The sequence below is a fragment of the Falco punctatus genome (assembly GCF_963210335.1).
Source record: "Falco punctatus genome assembly, chromosome: 10".
NCBI lineage: Eukaryota > Metazoa > Chordata > Aves > Falconiformes > Falconidae > Falco > Falco punctatus.
In genome coordinates this window covers 22,025,623-22,048,490 of record NC_137590.1, presented here as the reverse complement: position 1 = coordinate 22,048,490, position 22,868 = coordinate 22,025,623, and the positions used below count along the sequence as shown (strand labels likewise).

The window sequence follows — 22,868 nt, the reverse complement described above, 5'->3', positions numbered from 1 at the left end:
AAGGTGGCTTAACAGCACAATGTAAAACTCCACCTCCCTCCCCTCTTTCTTTTAAGTACTTCTTCAAATCCTCAGACCGCTGCATCTTCACAAGTTCCCCACTCTGCAGAGTACTCCCACGCAGACAGGAGCTGAACCTCAAAAGGGTATTGCATTGAAAAGAAATGCAATAAACAAGCAAAACAAAACCAAATCCCTGTATTTTCCCAAGAGGTCTTGCATGCTTTTTTTTTTTTTTTACATGTATCTTACTGGCAAGGCATCCTGACAAACACAGCAATGGTGAGCCGCGAGCAGTAGCAGAACGGAGAGAACTGTTTTTCACAAACACGAAGGAACCACGCCACACTACAACCGCTCTATGGACCTTGTACTTGGGAGTTATTTTATGCTTCAGAAACACGTGAGACACAGAGACATATGTGATAGAGAACCTATTACTACCATAAGTAAAATTTCCCAACTGTTAATTAATTTTACCAATAATAACAAGGCATGTCTTACTTATAGTTTGAATTTTACTAGTCCAAACTTGTCAGACATCCACTTGACTTTTTTCCCTGCAAAACTAAAGCAGAAGAGACTCCCATAGACCGAGTAATATTTTAGCTTCCTCTTGACTAAACGGAGTAGTCTGAGCTTCTCATCTTTCTCATTGAATAATGGTTCCTGTACCATAATACTTAATGATATTGTTCTTTTCTGAACCCTTTCCACATTTCTGTCTTTCTAATGACTGTTTTTACATGATGTACTAACCTCTTCCTATTTCTAGCAGATGTAATTATAGCTTATGCTCTCAAAATGGCATTTGTCTTCTTCACAAAACACAAGCTCCCAATGCATTGCTGTAATTTCCTATTCTCCATCCACCTTTAGCCCTTCTTCAATCTTCTAGCCTCTCACTACAATCCACCTTTCATTTCTGTATGTGTGATCTCGTGTTCAGCTTTCAGGCATGCAGTGACCAGAACTTACTGATATCGGACTACGCTATCGCCAAAACCGGCTTTTAAATCATGTGCTGCCCTGCTTACCCTGTGAGCAGGGGACTGAAGAAGAAAACAGCCCTTTTTCCCCACAGTTGCATGCCAAGTCCATAGCAATCCTCAGCTGAACCCTTCTCCTGATTCCAACAAGCTCTGTACTCATACAGATACTGAGAAGTGTGCGGCAATGCTTAGAACCATCCAAACTGCTAGAAGATGAATCAGTTACTAAGTACAGGCAATCAATGATTTCACTATGGTCTCTGAAAGAATTATGAAGCAATCTACTAGAACATTAATCCTGTAGACTGAGAAGTAATCAAAATGTCACCGCCACTGATCCTGTCACTCATTAATGTTTCTCTCCATGCACAGCTTTGTTTCTCCTCTGTTGAAAGATTTGATTTACAAAGGAAAAACCTGCATAACTAAGTTAATGGCCACAAACATGTTTTTCAGATTCACAGTACAATTTTCAGGCGTGCTTCTGGAACAGGTTATTGAAAGGTATTTGGGTGTCTAACACTGCCCCCCCCGTCAGTAATTTGGCATGGGAACACTTTTCAAAACATCTAGCCGGGATTTTCAGTGCTTCCACTCCATATTTCAAAACAGTTTGAAGAGAATAATTCTGCCTGAAATTAATGACAATTTAGGTTACATTTTCACAGAAATTCAGGTATTTGGTATGTAAAGTTATAGCTAGAGAACACGTTGCCATTACTCAGTTTTGCCCGATGCTCTGCTGCCTTTTGAATAGACAAAAGAGCTGTGATTTCTCACTTTGCCTGCTCACCTGCAGCCCTTCTCTAACTGCCTCCAGAAGATAGGGGATGATGGAGTAGTTCCACAAGTCAGTAAACCAGACTCTAGAACCATCTACATCTATTGGACAGGAGAGGAAGAGCCGTGGACCTGGAGAGGGAAATCAAGATATTACACTCAAATCATGATACGTATCAAAAATAGGATCAAAGAACAACTTCCAGTTCTCTGGAAAAAGCAGCCAAGAATGAAAGAAATTAAGTAGCCAGCTGGTGAATTGCTCTTCCTGAGAGCTCAAAAATCCTCTGAATCAACTTGAAAAACTACAGCCTTCAAGGTGAAAACAATTAACCAGATTTCATAACACGGTTCGTACCCAGGACTTAGAAAAAGGAAAAAAAAGAAACTTCTCGTACCGTTTGCCTGAGAGTACACTGCCATCTAAAAGTGGGGCTTTTAAAGAAACGTTTTTTACCTGACGAGGCACAAGGAAATAAAATACACCTATTTACATCTGCCTGGGCGTATGGGCAGAGCACTTACCAATAGTAACATCAGAGGAGCTGTGAGCCTCCAAGAATTTGTTCAGATGTTGCCAGACCTTGGGAATCCAATCAATAATTTTAACCAGCTCTGCATTTCTCATCCTGCCGCTGATCTCTGTTTCAATGAGCTTTCTTCTCAAGAAACGGCCGAGAAAGCCTTTGACCGGCTCAGTGTGGTTAGCACATAGCACCCATCTATGGCAGAACAGCAGAAATGTCCATTACTCCTCCTTCATGCTACTGAATGTAATTATTCTGGACTAAATTTTTCTTATTATTTATTGCTGCTGTTGCACTGCTGATCATCAAAAATAGCTAGCTCAGTCCCTTATGTTTCTTAGGAGAAGTTATTTTGGAATGATGAGTTCACTAGATGAAATAATTTGTATTGTGCGTTGTTTCAGCTTATTTCTCATTTGGTATCCACCTTGCCTAAATATTGTCTTATTTAAAATTTGTTAGAAGATCAAATATCTTAACAATCCTCTGAAAAGTGAAAGTTTTACGAACCGCATTTACTTCAATAACAGCATCGTAACAAAGCTGCACATGTTTGGGCAGCAACTAATAGCAAACAGTATTTCTCTCTCGGTTTGCTATTTCAGTGGTAAGAATAATTTCAGATGCCTCAGTAGCCCTTACTCCTTTGCCAGCCCACAAACATAAATGAGAAACATGAATAAACAGTACCTGAAATTATGGTGAAGTTGAAGATTAGGTGTTGAGGAGGTGGCTTGGTTCATTGTGCCAATAATATATGGACTATCAAAAAAAAAAAACAAAAACTCAAGCAAATCAAACCTGTAAATTTTGAAAAGTAACTTTTCAGCAAGATCTCAACATTAAAAGAAGTTACTCAAACCTCTTTTGTCAAAGAAGGTTTTTGTAGCTACTTATAACCAAATCCTCCACTGAGGATCTGACTTCTGAGAACATCAAATTCTGAAAGCAGAACAGAATTCTCAAAGCAGGATCTTTCACTAAAAATGGGCGGTTAGTACTGCATATCTTCTGCAGGCAGAGAATGCAAATTACCTAAACCCTCTAGGACTTTTTTATTACTGATTTCAGAGGCATCGATCATTTCATGAAGGAAAAAAACCCTCCTCTGAAGCGCTGTCTGTGATACGGACAATCCAGCCACCTCAGTCTGCTTTACAAGCAACCCAGAGTCGGGTTTTGCGGTCACATTTTGCAGTGGCACTGGTCTGACTGCAGCACTGAAACTGGGAGTGTGTTCTCATATTATTTCTTTACCATTTGTGGTACTTGCAGTTTAGAAGTCCATTAAAGATCTCTCCTAGGGAGCTAACGTGATGCAAATTATCCAGGATGATTACAAGAGGCATATCCACAGCGTTATTTTCACTGTTACACTGGTCTGCTAGGTTGGACAGGTATTGGCGGAGTTCCTGCAAAGCATATATAAAGAAAAGAGAAAAAAAAAAAAAAAGAAAAAAAGAAGAGAGTTTTCTTCATATTCCTTGAAAATTCAGTTAAGATATATAAGCTATGGCTTTGTAACGAAATCTGAAGCAAAGGTGCCTGGTATGTTACAAATGCACACATTTTCCATAGGAAAACAAAGGAACAGGGTTTACTTTCTCTTTTGTAGGTTATGCTGACGATTCCAAGACTATATCAGAAATCCTGAGTGAGAAAAGTGCTTTAAAGAGGGGTAAGATTTTGTCATTTGATTTATGTTTTTTCATTTGTGCTGTCCTAATCTGACACAGAGGTGTTTGAAACGTATTTTTCTTTATTTTCAGGAACTTGTTCAACTCTCTATATACCAAATCAAACTTCGCCTTCGAGCTACGTTTGTTATAGCTTCTTGCAATTGTGTTTCCATCAAAACACAGCCGATAACATTAATCTGGAATACAGCATCCCTCGGCAGAGGCCAAATTCAGATGCCTTCCTTAATGCCATGAAAGAGGGATGAGCTTGCGGGGCTGCTGCCTGCCTGGGTGTGGTTGAAATGCTCTCAGCAGCTTTAAAGCATTTATTCCATAGCATGCCTCAAATTATACCGCTGGCCTACAACCACAATTTCAACCATCCCTTTCCTCCAGAGGAAAATGTGCCTAAGGCCATAAAATATACAGCTTTTTTTTTATTCTTCTTCTTTAATCTAGATGTTCATGGAGGTATATTCAGCAAAACCAGCAGCACATAAAAAACCAGAGACATGCCTTACCGGCACAGGAATGTGTCTGGACAACAGTCACTTCAAACCCAGCACACACAGATTACAGCTGCTGATACTTGCAGCTGCAGAAACTCCTGACAGCCTAGAGATGCATTTGAGGGTTTTTGGAAAAATGCCCACATGCAATAGGGATTGCTTAAGTTGCTGGGAATTTTTATGCAGGTGTTTTAACTTCCTGGGCAATCCTCAGGCTCCTAACCACTTGAAAAATCGTAACACCTTTAGGTGTTTCAATATACACCTGGAAGCCTGCTGTTTCAGGCCCATAATCAGGTGAATCTGTCGTTCTGAAAACCTTAAAAATATTCCCTTCAGGATTAACATCATGCTTTAAAAAGAAAGGCAAATTTAAAATCAGCTTTTGGTGGATTAGTAAAGGAGGAGCCTCTCATTTTTGATATATGGTAGCACTAATTGTGCAAAGACGGTTTCTGTGTCCTCACCTTACTGGATTTGTGGTCCACATTGAAGGTTGCAATAATGCCCTCGGCCAGCTCCCTGCCCTCTCGAAGGACCATGTACTCAGACAGACGGTTTGCAAGATATGTTTTGCCAGTGCCACTAGGACCGGATAAGATAATCCGTCTGTGTTCCATCAGGAGAGAGATATAACGCTGCAGTATAGGCTTTGGGATCAGCGACTCAAACACCAGACCGTCCAAACTGTTCTCGCAGATACCTGCAACAGGAAAAGATTCCTCATTTAGAGGGATTCCCAATTTTTATCCAAATCACCTGTGTTTTTAAAAGGTTAAGGTTTGTCTTTTTTTTTCTTTTTACTAAACAGTTGCAATGCTGCAAAGCAATCCCATTAGTGGAGTCTGAAGAAATCAAAATTAGTTGAAATGACTAGATAGTCAAACCGAGAACTGAAAAATGTGATTTTGTGAATGTACCTGGTCCCAGCAATAGTAGGAGAACCCCCCAAAATAACTCTCAGAACCAGCAGATTTAGACCTGACCTGACCAAGCCGTATCTCACTTCAGAGACAAATCCCTTTCCGCTCTGGTACCCCTCGCGGTGCAGAGGAGCACACATAAAGCTGGTGAAACAATTTCAGAGACGACCTGTGGGCTTAGCCCGGATCCTCCTTCAGCTTTCTGTTTGCAAAGACTCAGCTGCACCCTACCATGTCTAAGGCCCTAGGCAAGCTGCCACACTAAATGATTCCAGGCCACGTTTTTCACACACAACCCATCCATTTTATGGTATTTTGCCACGTACAGTGCGCATTCATCCAGAATTTACCTGTTTACTTTTGAATTGCTAGGCAAAAAACCCCAGCTATCATCAACTCCCCCTACTTTCCCAAACGCTCGTAATTAAACTCCTTCTCTGTATGCTGATAGTTATCGCTTCTAACATAAAACTCCTGCTGATAAGCATTTACGCAATGTCAGCAGTCACTTTAGGCAGAATTGGCTCAGGGAAAATACACAGTGCTTCAAAATAAACAGCAGCAAGGGAAGTTGGCAGATCACATGCAGAAATGTTTGCACCTCAATGGTTACTTGGAATATTAAATATTTATGTAGGCAGCTTTATATCTCAAAGGTATATGTAACTGATTCTCCATAAATTGATTAAATATGTTTCTATTTTATTGAAAACTGTTATCACATACGAACCTTCAAAGTAGAACTCAAGCCAATGCAAGTTAAACGTAAAATCAGATCGCAGCTTTACAGATATGCCCAGAACTCAAGCAGTATGTCACCTGGGATTAACTATCAGACAATGTATATTGTCAGCAAGCAAAATACCCTGGGTTCACAGCAAGCCTCAGTAAATTGAGATATTTCATGGCTTATTTTGTCTTCCTGCCCACTGATTTGCTACCCAAGGTAACCGGGTTTTTTTACGCCAACTTTCAAAAATCCAACTGCTTTCAGTCAAATGCCACAGCCAAATTTCCAAGTTGAGCTGCAGCGTGTTTGGCAATGCTCTCAAACATGCTACCACCGGGAGGCAGATCTATGGTGTAGATTTCACTGGTGTAACTTTGAGCAAACTATGTACATTCAAACTGCAGCAGCTGAGGGTTTTCCCCCTCAAAACTAGTTTCAAAGTACAGTTTTCATATAAGAATGGTTCTCTGGAAATCAAATGAGAAACCACATGAGAAATACAAGCATTAAATGCTTATCAGTATGAGATAATGAAAATGATGAGAGTTCTGAAAACCACACATTTTGAAAAAAATCCAGATTTTTAGGTGTCCCATGAATTCTGGGATGCCTCCTTACTAGTGCCTAAGGGGGGACTCTTCAGTGAGACCAATCAAACAAGATAAATCAGGATTTTTTTCACTCTGCATGAAGGAAATAAAAACTATAGCTGTTACAAAGAGGTAATGAATTTCTGAGGCTTCATTCATTTGGAAGGAACTTTGCTGCTCAAACTCCACTACATCCCTTGCAGTGTGATATCTTTGCCAGGACAACTCCAGGCATCAGTTCAAGGTATGTGGAGAAAACTGCTGTGCGTGTAATTATTCCTACTGTTACAGACCGAAAATTTGCTCAATTTATGGACTTAGCATACTCAAAGTGCTGTCTTTATCAAGTAAAAATAGAAGGACCAATAAATAAAAGGTAGGGACGGGAAAAAGAAACACAATAAAATGTTTCTACTCCTCTGAGCTTCTTGACACAGCAAGCTTTGATAAAACTGTAATTAGTGAGAACTACAACAGACAGGTCAAGCGTAATTACCTTTGATGGTAACAGAAATAGTGTTGTTTTCTCCGACTAGATAGCCACAGGGCAACAGCTCAGGTGTCTCTGCACTATTAGTGCGTTTGATTTCTCCAATGCTGTAGCCCAGAACACTGTCTGAATTCAGTCCCAGCTGGCTGACGGGATCCACGTGAATGATATACTCCTAGGGTGAGAAAGAGACATGAAAAGTTACCCAGCACTGAAATCTCCGTGACTTTGCTCTAGGTTATAATAGTAACAATCACAGCAAGTTAAATATTGCTGGGTACCACCAAAATGTAATCGCTGAATGCAGGCACACAGTGAATTGTACTCGCTAACCTTAAACAGCCGTCTTACAACCCCGTCCAGAACATCCCATTTGGTCTTGCCACTGACACCGATGCAGCCTATGAGGAAGGTGCGAGGCCTCGAATCCTGAATGCACAGAAATATGAATTTAAGTTAATAAAATCCTAAACATATCAGACAAGTCTGTTTAATGTAATTAAAATGCTGCTGCTTTTTTTTTTTCCTCTCTTTCTTTTTTTTTTTTGATCACGGCGCATCTTTACCACTCTATATAGTGAATTCTGAATGCTACATGAAATCCTCCTTTTCTACTAAACGTTTTCTACAGTGTTGGGAGTAAAAAAAATCTAAAGGATACTTAAGTAGTACTGATGTTGAGTAAAAGGTATTTATTAACGAACCCATGAACAATTCAAAGATCTCCGAGAGGATTACAGCTTAGCAAAAAGACAGAAAGACTCTTAGGAAAATTCTAGGCAGAAAAAGCTCATGGCACGTTCACTTTTCCATGCCTTCACAATCAAGTATGTTGCATTTGCAAGGTTTATCTTATTTACTTCAAGAAATGCTGCTGTGAACATAGATAAATGTGTGTGTATATCTATATATCTCTCTCTCTACATGTACACACACATATATAAATTATATATGGTTATATGTATGAATAGTATAACAAATAATAATAAATAGTATAATAAAATAGAGGCAGCTTATATAGAACATCTTCTTTGTTATGTTTGGTACATCACAGCATTTTAGTTGATAATTTTGTTTCTGATTTCTAAGGCAGATAAAAAACCCAAATGTACCTTGTTTTTCTATTGTCCTTCAGCTGCATTCACTGTGAAACATTCAATGAAGAAAACCTGATTTTTATCGTAAGACTTCAAGTTCAACTAAAACGTAAGGAATCATTTCCACATGGCACCTTTACTGACTGCGGGCACAGTGGAGTCCAACAGAATTAGCAATATAGTTTTCCTGTTAATTGCCTTGTCACAGGCTGTCATTATTAATACAAAATTGGTATTTGATGGAAAGAGCTGCAGAGTCATTTTATTACAGATTATTCAAATTTTTGTCCTCCTCTTGCAAAAGACACCAAATTATTTCTTGAACACACTTCTACAGGTACTCATAATGTGAGACAGCGAGGTCAGCGCTTCGTGAAGATTGTGCAGCACATGTGCATGCAGTACGCACGTGAGGTGGGCTGCAATTTTGCAATATCTGAAATGTATTTGGGTACTCAGTATTCTGTCCATTACTTGTGAATGGAGAATGTCTGAAAGATGGCATTCCAAACGGGATACTTGTACCAGAGAGGACAACTTGAACTAGAACGGTAAGGTATGGATCTCCCAGTCTAAATCCATTAAGTTCTTCTACAATATTAGCGCTTCTAGCATGTTGGTGCACCTTCTATCGACACATTGGATCATTTTCATTATTAGTTAAATTTTATTGAAGTTTAACAGAAGGACCCAAGAGCTTTGTGCAGTTTCTGAGATATTCATCTTAACCAGGTGTTATCCCAAGGCACAGATTAGCCTGCTAACTTCCTTGATGCCGAAAGAGTGGCCTTTCAAGTTCTCAGAGTTACTACTGAAAGGCTTAAATTTTAACATTATCACCTACACTTCTGATACACAGTCTAGTCTAGCAATCCTGTGTTACTGACACAGTTCACGGCCAGTGCTGAGGCACCAAAAAGAAACTGCAAATTAAAAAGCTACGAGTCCATGAGACAACCTGAACCAGCAGCGCTGACTCTCAGCAGTTCCATTCAGGTGGGAGGGAGCCAAGTGCCTTGTCTATCACTAGTGATACATCAATGAACTATTTTGCCGAGAAAATTTTGAAAAGCCTTTTGCAAATAAAAGCCTCCTAAACAAATTGGATTTGAATTCTCTGGCACGTGCCAAAGTCACTTACATCTTAAAGCTGGGGACGAAACACAACTCACCTCCTTCCATTTCATTTCATCTTGAAAGCTGACGACTATTTTGACGTGCCTGCCTCCTTCTTTCCGGGCAGAGCCATCTCCAGTGTCATCTAACAGCATGTCTGTGAACAGAAAACATCAACAGCTTCACAGCTGTATCTTAATAACAACGAAGACTATTCTGGTTTACACCAACACATTTATTGCAGTCAACCATGACACATCTGGGCTTCACGTGCCCCCAGGTAAAACACAAGAACCGTGTTTACTGACTTCCCTCCCAACTACCAGTATCACTCCTAAAAAGTGAAGGTCATTGAAAATTATTAGTCAATTACTCTGTATTTTCCTTCCGACGATATATCCCCTGGCGAATGTGCACCATTAAATGGCTTTAAACATGACTCTCTGCAGCTGAGGTCATAATTGGACAACTCCAACCTAGGGCGTAGCAGAACTATGACGACATTTTAAAGGACAGCTTCGTGCCAGCTCCTGACATATTTCCACACCTCAACTGTTAATAATTTTCATGCTTTCATTTTTCCATGGCTAACCAAAGCAAATCTTCCCAGTGCAGGATAAAACCTGCCCACAGCCTTGCTCATTAAACTCACCAAGACTGGTTGACTCCGTCAGGTTCAAACTGTGTTGAGAGAGACCCACTGAATGTCTTGGGGAGGATGAAATGGAAACCTGAGATTGAGCCCTGCTACAGCTGCCATGGTTTTCAGATTTCAGCCGATCGTTTTCTGCTTTTAGTTTTTCAATCTCACTCTTGAAAAGACAAGTCAGCAGTTAGAAGGCACAGTGAAAGACGACAACAACATAACTAACTTAAGAATAAAAAATAGTTTAGCAGAAATGCCATTTCATAATATATTTTTAACAAGTTAATGATTTTAATTCTTACAATGTCCCTTCCATGAAACTTTCAAAGTATAGGAAGCGTAAATAGGGGGGAGTTCACTAAGTACTGAAATGCAGCTACATTATGGGAGAGAGCACGGGAGCATTTTAAGAGGTTGCTGATAATCAACAAAATGATCTCCCTGAAGGTCTTTAGGGTTGGAACAGAGCTGCAGAGTTGAGGGCACCGGAATTCATGTGTTTGAGCTGACTTTTAATGAAGGTACGATATGTTTAACACTGGCACAAAGCTAAACACAACTATTTAGTAACCATTCAAAAACTTCATTCAGATTTACCTTCTTTGCAGTTCTCTACTGTGCGGCAGGCTGGCCAGCCTTTAACACACCGCCACAGACCGCAGCATTTGGGGCGGTTATGCCTTACCTGCATTCTGTTCATTGCCTCCCGAAGCTGGTCGAGCTGATGAGCAGAGCTAAGGGCTTCTAGACGAATATCAGTCAACTTCATCTCCTTGTCTCTCAGCTCGTTTCGTAACTGCATGACTGTTTCAGCTTCACTGTCAGTGCATTCAGAAATACTGGAGAAGATTGAAAAACAGACGCTGAACAAGACCATTTGTTACTTTTCAGGTGGTGCTTCTCCAGCTTTTATTAGTAAAGGAGAAAGAAAACCTTTTTATTCTGCAGGAAGCAGGCAACAGTTTTGGCTTATTGAATTAGTGATACCATAAATCAGATATTAAATAGGTCATGGAAATATTAGAGACTAGTGAAATATATATGTCTGAGGGTTATTTTTCTTTAGTCAGCATCTGAAACAGAATTCTGGAAATCATCTTCTGCTGGATAATCTTCATTTTTTTTTCATGGCAGTCACCATAAAGGAGAACTTCTAAAGCCAAAATCTAAATAAATTAAGGGGGTGCAGGCAGTAACAGCAGCTGGTTGGAGATTGATGAGTTTACAGACAGATTTAAAGCTCACCAGGTGTGCACAGCTGGGTTTCCCTGAACTGTTCTGGAGGGCTTTGGAACTCTACACCTATTCAAGCGTGATAAATTCCTGCTTGCTTTAAAGCACTCATGCTTAAAAATTTTTTGGTGGCGTTTTTCTTCCCTACTCCCACAAAAAAAGATTCTGGGTGAGTAACATTTCAGCACATTCATAAGTATCTATATAAAGATCAACTACACAGCTGCATGCTTTGAGGGAGATATCATTTAAAATGTCTCTCCCTATATCAGGTTAATGAGAGACGCTTTCCCCACCAGAAACCCAATAAGCCAAAACACACAAGTTTTATTTGTGCTCTATCCTTCCTCCAGTTCACATATTTACTCTTTTCTCCTGTCAAGAGATGTATGCACGTAGCATTTTAACTGACGATAGATGGGATCATCATTTGACAAGCTTCTGGCCTTGGATTTCTGAAGCACAATTTGCTCTAGTCACCAAAACCTCAGTGAGTTAGGCTCAAGAAACTGGGGAAACTTAAAAAAAACCCAAACCATGGGGGATTATCTTCTGTTACTAACATTTCATCGCTATTATATGGCTGGAAACTATTGCTATTGTTTTCACCTCTTCATGTGAAAACGAGCGATGGGCAAAAATTCAAGTCTGGGTACTTACTCAAATGCATTTGATCTGAAATCAGGCTGGAAGCTTTGCATGCCATCTACAAGGTCACACGGCTGTCTGGCAATTACATGTTGCACAATACTGCCTCTTACAACTTTCTGTATATTTTTTTTTCCTCAAGTGACAAAGCTACTCATAGAATTAACGTAAAATCTGTTTTACAAAGTTTTCCAAGCACATTCTAAAATGTGAGTTTAGGCTCAGGACAGTGCGGTAAGGCAATTCTTTAACTTGGTCAAAACAAAGCTGGAAGACTGCCTGTGACCCTCCCCATGAACACCACGTGAGTTAAGCACAGAGCAGAAGTCCTGGCTTTAAAGTCTACACCTCATTCTCATACAAACATACAAGCTGAAGGGTATGGTTTGGCCATACAGATGAGCCCATACAAGAGCTCACTGCTACTCAAAGGAGCGTATTTGTTTCTCCCTCCTCTTCCCCCAGTTGTGCTGCTGTCATGCCCCCGTGCTCGTGCCAGCTCTGGCGCTCATCAGTCTGATCAGACCCCTGAGCTAAGCCAACCCAGCAACTCGGGGAATAAAAACCTCCATGCTGATGTTTCTGTCAGATTATTTTCCACGTAATTTAGCTTGTCACACTGGCTCCATGGAGTAGTAGCGGAGAAGAAGTAGCTCCAAGAAGTAGCGGAGCCAGTGCAAGGGAAGGACCGGGCACAGGTGGCGAGGGAGGTACAGATGTGGAGAGGATCATCTCCACTCATCAGGCACAAGCTGTTAGACGAGTTCAGCTGTATCACTAAACCACCCTGTTTGACTTCCAGTACATCTTTACCTTTATCTGAATTTGTCAACTTAATTGGGAGCTCATCATGGCAGATTAGTACAATATGTGCTGTCTTTAGCCAGCAGGGAAAACAAAATCCCAGACTTGGCCTGGCTTGTTTCATTAACGGCGAGAGATCCAATTAATTCTGCACTTCAAAGTCACCGTGGTTATAAATACTCCTCATACTCAATATGTTCTGCTCAAAGAGCAGTCCAATGAAATATTAAATTATACTAGAGTAGATGAAATGAGACTGGGTTCTGGACACTAATGCAAAGGTACTGGGTTGGGAGCAAGCGTACATATCTTTAATTCCCTGAACATACAAATTCAACCTTTCTGTCCTCTGCCTGTTATCTCATTCAACTACCGAACATTCACAATAGGCAGGATAGTTGAAAGTGCGATCTGTTTGACCCACTCTGTCTTGTGTTGTGGCCTCATAGTAAAGAGCCGCTGTTAGCAGTGCATGTGGCTGAACAGCTGGAAGACTCTCATCGTGCTCATACAAATGTGCAGAATCTTAGAGGAACCAAAGGAGACAGGATGGTGTAGGGTACATTTGACCTCTGCTTCTCTCTGTAAAGCGGCCTAGAGATGTCCTGTAAAGCTAGCATGGAAAACACTGGATCTTTCCAAAGCATGGTATTTCTCCTTTCCTCTACCAATGCAGTGAGAAGCTTCTCCCCTCCATTTTCTAGTAAAAAATGTAAAAGAAATCACTTACAGAGAATTGGGATGAGAAGCTCTCAGCAACGGTGTTGAAACAGTGGAGTTATGGTGTGGCAGCTTTGGTGAAGAAGGTAATGACAAATCAGTCATCTCCTCAATATCTGAATGAGAAGATGCTGACTTGGGAGATTTCTTTTTACCAAAAGCTTGCTTGAAGGAGCTGCGTAACTGAAAAAACAAGACCACAACAGTCGGCACATCATTAAGACCGAAACCAGGCAAAAGAAGACACAGAGTAAAAAAACTCTAACATGCAAATGCTCCAAGTGATACAGCCATATGTTTTAATACAGGTAAAAAAGAATAAAAAAAAGCTTTTTTTTCCTTAAGTATTTTTGAGATTAATAAGGTCAATAGGACAGGCTATCAATGCTTCCTATTTTTAAGGTAACTATTTTATAGCAAATTCTGTTCAGTGCAATGAGCTTTACAGTGATGTAACAACTTGCAGACATAACGTAATGCGGCTCAGACAAGGTTAATGACGGTGAAATGGTTAGTGATGTAAATGGATGGGTTAGCTTCGTATCTCGTAATTTAAAGTAGGTCTTCCTTACCTCATTGACCTGCCGGAAGAAGCGCAAACAAAAGGAAGTAGGGGAAGGAAAAAAGACACGTTTTACCAGATAAAGCCAGTGATAAGGAAAGCTTTGGATTTCTAAGACAAACATGACCAGTAATCCAGAAAGACCAACGGTTGCTTTAAAACTGGAACCCTGTATTTTCCAAAACCAGGTGTTCAAAGGACATACAGTCATTTTTTGCATTACTTGAGGGAGACACTGGACCCAAATCTCTCAACTATTAAAACTGTGTTTTCTCCCTAGCTCACACAGAATGTTTTGGCTAACAGCCAAGTTAACACTGATTTTCCTTGCAGGAACAGGTATTTCACCAGGTGAAAAGACTGCATCTTCTCTACCTACCTGCAGCTAAAACCCCCTTTTTTTTATGCGACAGCCATTCTCAAACAACAAAAAGAATCAACATTCACGTGATTAAACTAACATTATCCCCAAATTTTAGTGTTCAAGAAGTGTTTGGACAATGTTCTTAGATATATGGTTTAGCTTTTAGGTTGCCCTGTGTGGAGTCAAGGTTTAGACTTGATGATTGCCACCGGTCCCTTCCAACTCAGAACACTCTATGAACACTGTTAAATGCTAATGCAAATTGCATGTTCTAAACAGGCTGGCTTAATATGAGCTGAAAGTTATTTTTACAGATTCCTACAGTGACAAATGTTGAAAACTGGTGTTTCAGCTCTGAATGGACAGCTGCGTTGTTTCTATATATAACAAAAAGATCTTGGCTGAGAACTTCCTCAGTATTTGTGGAATAAACAATATGTGAATCTGAGAAAATTACCTATTTTTCTCAGTAAATTACTGATTTAATTCCCAATCTTCATTTTACAGAAATGACGTGTTAATTTTTAATAACACCATAAAAATACCGTCCTGTTTCTTCTACCTCATGAAAACTTCATTTATTTCTTTTTACAGTAAGGAAATGTTTCCCTAACCCTCTTTAAAAATAGTCATTTGATGAATAAGTAGTGTAGGCTGACGTAGGACGGTATCTACTAGGCTACAATCACAAAGAATAGGAGCTAAGGAAAAATTTAAGTGTGTACCTTAACTAAGGCTTAATCATTACAAAGGTTTGTGTCACATATTAAGAGTTACTAGCAATTTAAAAGTCACAGCAATTTACTTTGTAACTAATGTATAATCCAGCACAAGAAGGATTTAGAGATGGCATTGTTTCCGTTCAACCAATTATTTAAGGGGCAGAGTGGAAACTCTGCTGTTACGAGGGAGCAGGTAAGATATCAAAACGGAACCACTGGGATAAGAGAGAAAATAGAACAAGAACCTGCTCAGGAAGCTGTTTCTTACCATTCAGGAGTTTCATTAAACATTTCTGAGAGGATATTGTGCGAATACAAATCAAGCTTTTACCATCTCAAACCACATTTTGTATCTGTACAGATTTATCTGTCCACCCAAAAGATCCAGGGAGATTTAAATTCAGTGGGAAGGAAGGGGTGGATTGCTTTACTGGCTACAATAAAGCACCTAGGGACTTTAGTCCAAACTACAATCAGACTAGGTCACTAAGGCAGTTCTGGTCTAATTGAAAATGGAGTTTAATATAATGTACCTTTCCTCCAGTACAGGGTACCTTGTACATAGTACATGATTAGCAAAGAAGGAAAAATGGGAAATGACAAGTAAGTACTGCAAAATCTTGCAAAATAAATGTCCATCACAATAAATTTTTTAAGACTGATACTTTTTTTGTTGCAGAACTTCACAGTAACGCTGAAAACAGAGTTCTTAAAGCATTTAACATGTTCACTTAAAAGAAAGCTCTATGAGCCAAAAAAAAAAAAAAAAAAAAAAAAAGGCAAGAATGATCTCTCATTGTGGATTTGTTTTACTTTAATGACAGACGTTGAGTTTTCCCTAAGGGGTTGGACACCACATTACTTTTAGCCAGAACTGATCTTTGACAGCTATTCCTAATTTAAGACTGGCCTTTTGGCTGTTAAGCTAAAATTCAATCCTATGCAGAGTCAACACAAGCATATACATCACTTGTGATTCAATTAAGCCTTCAAAAGAGAGTTTACACAGGATTTAAAGAGCGCATAGTCCTTGTGCTGACCTGTTGTGCGAGGGGAGGAAGGAGGAGTGGAGCAGCTAGATTTCACCCTGCATGTTCTGACAATTTGATATAAAGCTCACACAATCTGTTAAAATACACTCACCCAGTTCTTCCTCTTCTTTTTCTTTGAATCGCTCTCGATGTTGCTTCCCACACTGGAGTGACTGGTAGCACTGTTAATACTGGAGACACTATCCGAAGAGTGCTGCCTTCGGATCCGCAGGTCTGTGGGCTGAGCAGCTCCAGGTCCTGAATATGAATGGGGATGGTGTCAGAATTACATTTGTCAAAATTTGATATTTGGTATTAATAACACAATCTCAAAGACACATTTAGGGCAATAAGCCCTTGCCAATCGCTTACCCCAATGGATGCACCGCGTATTTTGAAGCAGTGCTGCTAATCCTTGTTTCTCGTGAAGAGATTAAAATCTCAGACCCAGACCCTTCAAACCTTTCCTCAGCAATTTATCCCGGTGTAAATTACTGGGATAACTGTGAGAGATGTGCTAAGACAGGACTGCATGCAGACTTTATATTGGAAATTACTGAAAACATGAAAGAAAATAAAGCCAACATGAAGGAAAATAAAGCCAAGTGTCTGACAGCCCTAACTGCAGATCTTTGCTCCCTGCTGTTTCACACCAGTGTCAAGATGGGTGGGTTACTAAACACTCACAGTAAATTCAGTGAGCTCACACTGAAGGTGGAAAAGCTTTGTTAAAACGCCTTCCCACGTGTCTAACGCATCCGTTTACTTCTATAGAATTTATCACACTATTTACACAGACGCTCATCTCAAATCCCCACCTGGTACCCAAGAATTACCCAGAGCACGGTCATGAGACAAAGCTGATCTCTGACGGTTACATCAGCTATTACCAAGAGGCTTAAAGTCTCATGAGCACAGCACAGTTGCTATATGTGGTGCTTGCTTCTCACCTTTGCAGTTGAGCTCAGGGGTGTTGATGACTCCGTTGATGGCAGCCTGGGCAGCAGCATTTTGCTTCTTCAGTAGTTCAATTGTCTTCCTTAACTCATTCAGTTCTGAGTCCTTGGATAAGGAAAAAGTAACAGTGATATGCTGGAAAATGCAGATGATACCGAACTGCTCCAGAGAAGCCACATTTCAATCTGAGTATTGGTAGGTGATAGAGAATTTATGGAATGTGTATGTACAAGGAGATGTAAATGAGGTTTGGTATACCTGGGGAAGCACACACCCTCAGTAGGCTGCAAAACAGGTTGGTTATTATGATAGCCCTCCCCCAAGAAAGTACATCCTGTGTAATACAGAAATAACATATATTCAAGTATACTGTCCAAACTCCCAATGTTGCCTGTATTGCAAGGATTTTTTTTGGTGTTTCTCTTCAACATGCACATGCGTGGATGCATTGGGAAGAAATTTATTTAAAAATATGCAATACCAAAGACTTGCATCCAAAGCAACAATTTATATGAATAAGCTGATCAGTTGCCACAACAGCCCACTGCGAAAATGAGTGTTTTACACAAAATTTTTATTACATTTTACTCCTTTACCACAATTGAGGAAACTAGGGCCAACAGCATATGTGACTTCCCCCGTCCCTCACACCTATGGAAGGAGCACGAGCAGCAATGCTGGAAACCTAAGTTATGACTTCCCCAAGTACTTTTCAACCTTGCCTTTTGCTCCGCTGTCATTGTCAGGCTCTGCAGTCTGATCGTCATGTTCCCCAGGCTCTGCTCAAATGCTGCCACCAGGTGAGCCTGAAAGTCAAACCATAACCAAGTAGTTTGTTCTCTCCCTCCAAACAAGAATTCTTCTACAGGTAGTGACCTGGACCACCTAGCGCATTGCATCGTTTGTTGCTTAAGTGATACGGAGGAAATAACACTGATGAGAAAAGGTCAAACGAGCAAAGCATACACTGTGAAAATGCTTGCAAACAAATTACTGGGAGCAATTTAATTGTGGAAAACTAGAAATGCCAAAGGTAACAGACCAATTTCAAAATCTTAGAAAATTACAGCCCTTTCATGTGTAACTACTGCTAGAAGCACACCATAAAATGATGCAGTTTTAGGCTATAAACCATGCCCTGCTCAGCAGCAGCTGTTACCAAACGCTTTAGAAAACACAGACGTAGGAGTAATACTGTGAGCTGGCACACCGGTGGGAGATTTCCTGGAGGTGGCTCCTCAGTCAGCTGCTACATCCACTTCTTTGATGCCATGATTTCAATGGCCAGGGCAGTTATCTCATACATACTCTAACAGAGCAGCAAAGGGGGATTTTTTTTCGAGTTTGGAATTCTCATGTATTCTGTAAAATGTGCACCCTATGTCCAGAATACATCAAGAACAAAATCGCCTCCTGGGTCCCTACGAGTTAAGGTCCTTTGAAGAGCCACATCTCAAATTAACCTAGTTCATGCACTTTGCTCAATTGTTTAAAGCTGCTCAGATCTGGTGACCAAAGGAAAACATATTTTGCCACTTTATTGAAATAGAAAGACATACGAGAATCAATTTTTTGGGGAAACATCTCACAGATTAACTAACTGAGGCTTTTGAAGGATGATACAGGGAATACACCTTGTCATCTGAAAGTATTCATGATACCAAAAAGGCATGGAAAGATGTCCTTGGTTATCTAGCCATGTCTCCAAACTACAGCAAACAGTGACATGAAATGATCTGTTATCACAAAAAATGTAGAGGGGAAAAAGAGACAAATCCATCCATATTTCTAAACATCTCCTGCCATTCTTTTTTGAAATCAGACAATCTTTGACTTTTTATGTGGGCCATCATTAGCATGTGGAAGGTTAGTGATGGTTTGCAGGTACCCTCACACAGTTAAGGTAACTCTCGCCACAAAGCTTTTCACAAAAAGTTAAAATCTTTTCCCAAAGAATATGAGAAAACCTAAAATGTCACTCCTACATTTTAGAAAGATACCTAAGTACCCTCCTAAGTAAAATAAAATAGAAAACAGTAAATAAAATATACAGCAGATTTTTAGATAGAGGAAAGCCAGGCAGAAACTTCCTTCTGACTAGGTTCCCTTGGGGACAGTTAAGGCAGAAAGATGCTGGAAGTCACAGAGATGAAGATTCTTGCTGTGCTACCCCAACAGCAGAAAGGAAAGCAAAGTCAGTGAGTTCAGTCCAGCGATGTCTCCTCTGCACAGAGAAGGGTAAGGATGATGGAGACAGGACCACTGCCGCATGGTAGCCAGCCTGCCAGAGGCTTTACCAGCTGATATGCCTGCACCTAACTCAAAGGCTTCTCCAATATTATTTGAGTGCAGCTTGCTTGCAATCAAGGCCCATCTGTGAAATATCATCCAAAACCTCCTGGTGCTTGGCCAACTCCCCTTTTTTCTTTTCCCATGAAGCACTGAGAACCCTAAGTTGGTTATAATAAGGACATCAGCTGGGTATTGAAAATGATAAATAAGAGGAAGGAAAAGTAGATTGAGAAGATGGAAAGGAACCTGATGAAAGGGAATGAGGTTTCTAGCGCCATGACATGGCACTGTTTTATAGACATACATGTATATGTACACACTTGTGCACAAATAGCTGAACACAGGCATAGTTCAATATATATTTGCCTCATTAGTCATAATAATCTACACTAACGATAGAAAATAATATTTTATTCCTCTGTTAAATGTAATTCTATACACACAACAAGTAAAATTGTGCACAACCTTTCCAAGTGGAAAAGGACATTCTCTATAGCAAAACCTTTCACAGAGCTGTTCCAGACTTATTCATCAGTAGTACACAGCTGATTTATCCTAAATAACTGTTCTCACATTCGCAGTGAAAACAAACATAAGCAGTACAATAACACGGGGATGTGCATCTCTCGTTCCTGTCAGCCCCTATAAAAACAAGCAGAGCTGAGACTGTGAGAAAATCGGGAAAAGTAATTTAAACCCTCACGCTACACATGTATGAAAAGCTAAATATTTATTTTAAAAACACAGGCTGCAAAGCCTCTGTTGGGGAGGATGAACAGGGAACAACAAAACTGGTATTCATGAATCCTCAGCAATATTTTGCAAAAGCTAAAGATAAATGGGCAAGCCGGACCTCATGAATTAATAACGGGATACAAACCCCTAATGCTTTGACCTGAACCTTAAGGAAAACTTGCTCTTTCAAAACCAGATCAGGCACCTTGAAATTATTCCTCTCTGGAAATTGTTCAGTAAGCTATGGAAAAGAGTTATCTTCACTTCCTGGTTGGAGCAAAATCTTTTCAAATTTTTGCCCCTGATGGCCTGAGAAGCATCAAAAGCTGCAGTGTCTATACAGGAAAATTCAGGAAAAAAAATAGTAAATTAAAGAGATGAATTCAAACTAACCAACTTAAAAGCATTTTATTAAAAAAAGAATTATGTGTAAAGGAAATATCCATAAGGCAGTGTTTTAACAAACAGCATTTATCAGTCTTAACCTTTTCTTTAAAACAGACCTGTTTTTTTACATGGAAAAAGAGCATGTTCTCTGAAAAGAGGTGGATAGATGCTGAATTAAGTTACTAGGACAGCTCTAGCAACATCTCTGCAGCAGGCTGTTGCTAATTTCTGGAGAAATAAGGGGCAGGTCCAAGTCTAAGAAGTTTAAATAGCATGAATAAAAAACCCTACAAAATGTTAGCAAAGCGAATGAAGCAAAAAATGGTGTATTATCAAAATAATAAATGACAAAAAGACCCCCAAATAAACGAAGATGTACAGCAGCATATGTTAAAAAGTATTCCTTGCAAAGATAGTGGTAGTAACGATGCAAGTATTTGGGCAAATTAACAGCAGCTGGGGAGTAGCCTGTGCTACTCACTGCTCTTGGAGTTGGGCTGCTACCTCCACGCCGAGTGGCAGCCTGCTGCATGTTAGCATCATGTGTAGGTGAATGCAACAAAACTGTGGCAGAGCTGGAGGAGTCGCACAGCTGACAAGTCTTTTGTTTGAAGGACACAAGCTGGGTTATTAAACAACACGATAAAAAAAAGTATGCAAGAGAGTCTGGTCCTGCTTTCTCCTGTGTAAAAAAGGCTTCTGGATGAAAACCAACTAACGTATCCAGTCCCTTTTATATTTGAACGGCAAACATAAGATTTAATTTTTGGAAGATTCTTCTTTGGAAATTTTTTTCTTTTACTCTTGGGAAAGTGACTGATTGGATACATGCAGTCAAAGCTCTTTTATTTGACTTCTCTGTTAACGGTGTTCTTGGTTTTCCCTTTCCATTTTGGAAGCCCGCTTCTGTGATGTTCTGTGAACACCACAGTAGATTTCCCATTGAATTCTTCTTGTGATGGGTGTTAGGCCTCAGGTGGAAGCTGCCCTTTACTGTGCCAAGTTTCCTGTTCCACCTATTCAGAGAACTGAGGGACAGCAATGCCCTCTTCAGTAGCATGTGTTCCGATGTTTATTCATTCCCACAAACCAGGATGTCAGTATGATCCGATTTGATGACTAGTCATTTGTAGCTTATTTACTCTAGAATTGCTTATTTTTCTAGCAAGCTCCTGTTTTGCAGGTTTCTGCTATCTGTGACTACAGCACAGAATGCATAAATAAACTTGCTCAGGGTCACACACAGTGTTGCTTCAACACCTCCTGGCTTCCAAATCTTTTTTTTTTCCCAAGCGTCTTACTTATTACTTATCCATCAAATTCCTCAGAGGAAACAAGCAGAAGTATTGTCTACATTGGTTAAAAATCAGGTATTTCTACTCTTTAGGCATAACTTGAAATTAGTTCTCAGAGCCCCTTATGCTACTACTACCTTTCACACCATTAGCCAACATCTTTATGCAACAGCAAAATATAATGCGTTTCAAGCCACATTTCTACCGACTTTTATTCCTACCAGTTATAACCTCCTCCCACCTAAATGTCAAAGTAAGACGCTCTTCATAAAAAAAGACCCTGTCCTTCAATGATTTCCTCAGATCTGAAGATGGTTTACATGTATATAAAGCCAAATGAATATTATCATTCAGTAGTTAAAGAAAGGCAGAAGACAATTCAGAAGGACAGAGGATGCTATTTTTGGAAAGGTCCCACATGCATGCAGTTATTTTTCTAAACACACAGGTAACGCAAACCCTATGTCATACACCTGAAATCTTTTTGTCACCTAGAAAAACTGGGGTGTTAATTGGTGCATTAAATGCATTCCCTATTAGTGTTTGTTCTCAGAGTTGTACTCACATTGGCAGTCAACTGAGTTGTCAGAGCTGACACTTTTTCTTGGGATGCATCCAACTCTCTTCGTAGCTTGCGAATCTACATATTTTAAGAGAGCACTTTACTGCACCGTAACATGGAGAAATAAAATAGCAAGACATGAAATGCAGAGTGTCTTGACAGAACAGTAATGCCTGTCAAACATGATGTGTTCTTACCTCTGACTGGCACTTCTCTTCAGGCTATAAAATAAAAATAGAGGAAAATACATAAGGATACTACAGCACAACCAGCCTGACAAATTTATAAAACAGTTCAGTACTCTTTTTTGTGTTTCAAGAACTCGAATGTGAATTCCTTATTTTGGATTCTCACATCCATATTGAATCTAAGATATTTTCCTCATTTATTTACCCTTCAGGAAAAAGCAGGCAGGCTGCTTGTACAGTGCTTCTCCCCACAGAAGGCGTCTGGGCTCCACGTCACAGCCCCAGCCAG

At 39.9% G+C, this 22,868-nt stretch overlaps 1 protein-coding gene across 5 annotated transcripts in view; it reads right to left on the bottom strand.

Annotated features, from left to right (window-relative positions):
* NAV2 (neuron navigator 2) overlaps positions 1–22,868 on the bottom strand; it is a 266,799-nt gene that overhangs the window by 7,625 nt on the left and 236,306 nt on the right. For all 5 annotated transcript variants that reach the window (XM_080405389.1, XM_080405385.1, XM_080405386.1 and 2 more), the window contains 16 exons: positions 22,589–22,612; positions 22,395–22,469; positions 17,843–17,926; positions 17,114–17,225; positions 16,276–16,421; positions 13,495–13,667; positions 10,765–10,918; positions 10,086–10,245; positions 9,490–9,590; positions 7,554–7,649; positions 7,227–7,395; positions 4,955–5,190; positions 3,557–3,711; positions 2,990–3,061; positions 2,298–2,494; positions 1,786–1,904 (listed from right to left, as the gene is read on the bottom strand). In XM_080405389.1, coding sequence (XP_080261515.1) covers positions 1,786–1,904; positions 2,298–2,494; positions 2,990–3,061; positions 3,557–3,711; positions 4,955–5,190; positions 7,227–7,395; positions 7,554–7,649; positions 9,490–9,590; positions 10,086–10,245; positions 10,765–10,918; positions 13,495–13,667; positions 16,276–16,421; positions 17,114–17,225; positions 17,843–17,926; positions 22,395–22,469; positions 22,589–22,612 — 2,073 coding nt within the window. The remainder of the gene's footprint in view (positions 1–1,785; positions 1,905–2,297; positions 2,495–2,989; positions 3,062–3,556; positions 3,712–4,954; positions 5,191–7,226; positions 7,396–7,553; positions 7,650–9,489; positions 9,591–10,085; positions 10,246–10,764; positions 10,919–13,494; positions 13,668–16,275; positions 16,422–17,113; positions 17,226–17,842; positions 17,927–22,394; positions 22,470–22,588; positions 22,613–22,868) is intronic.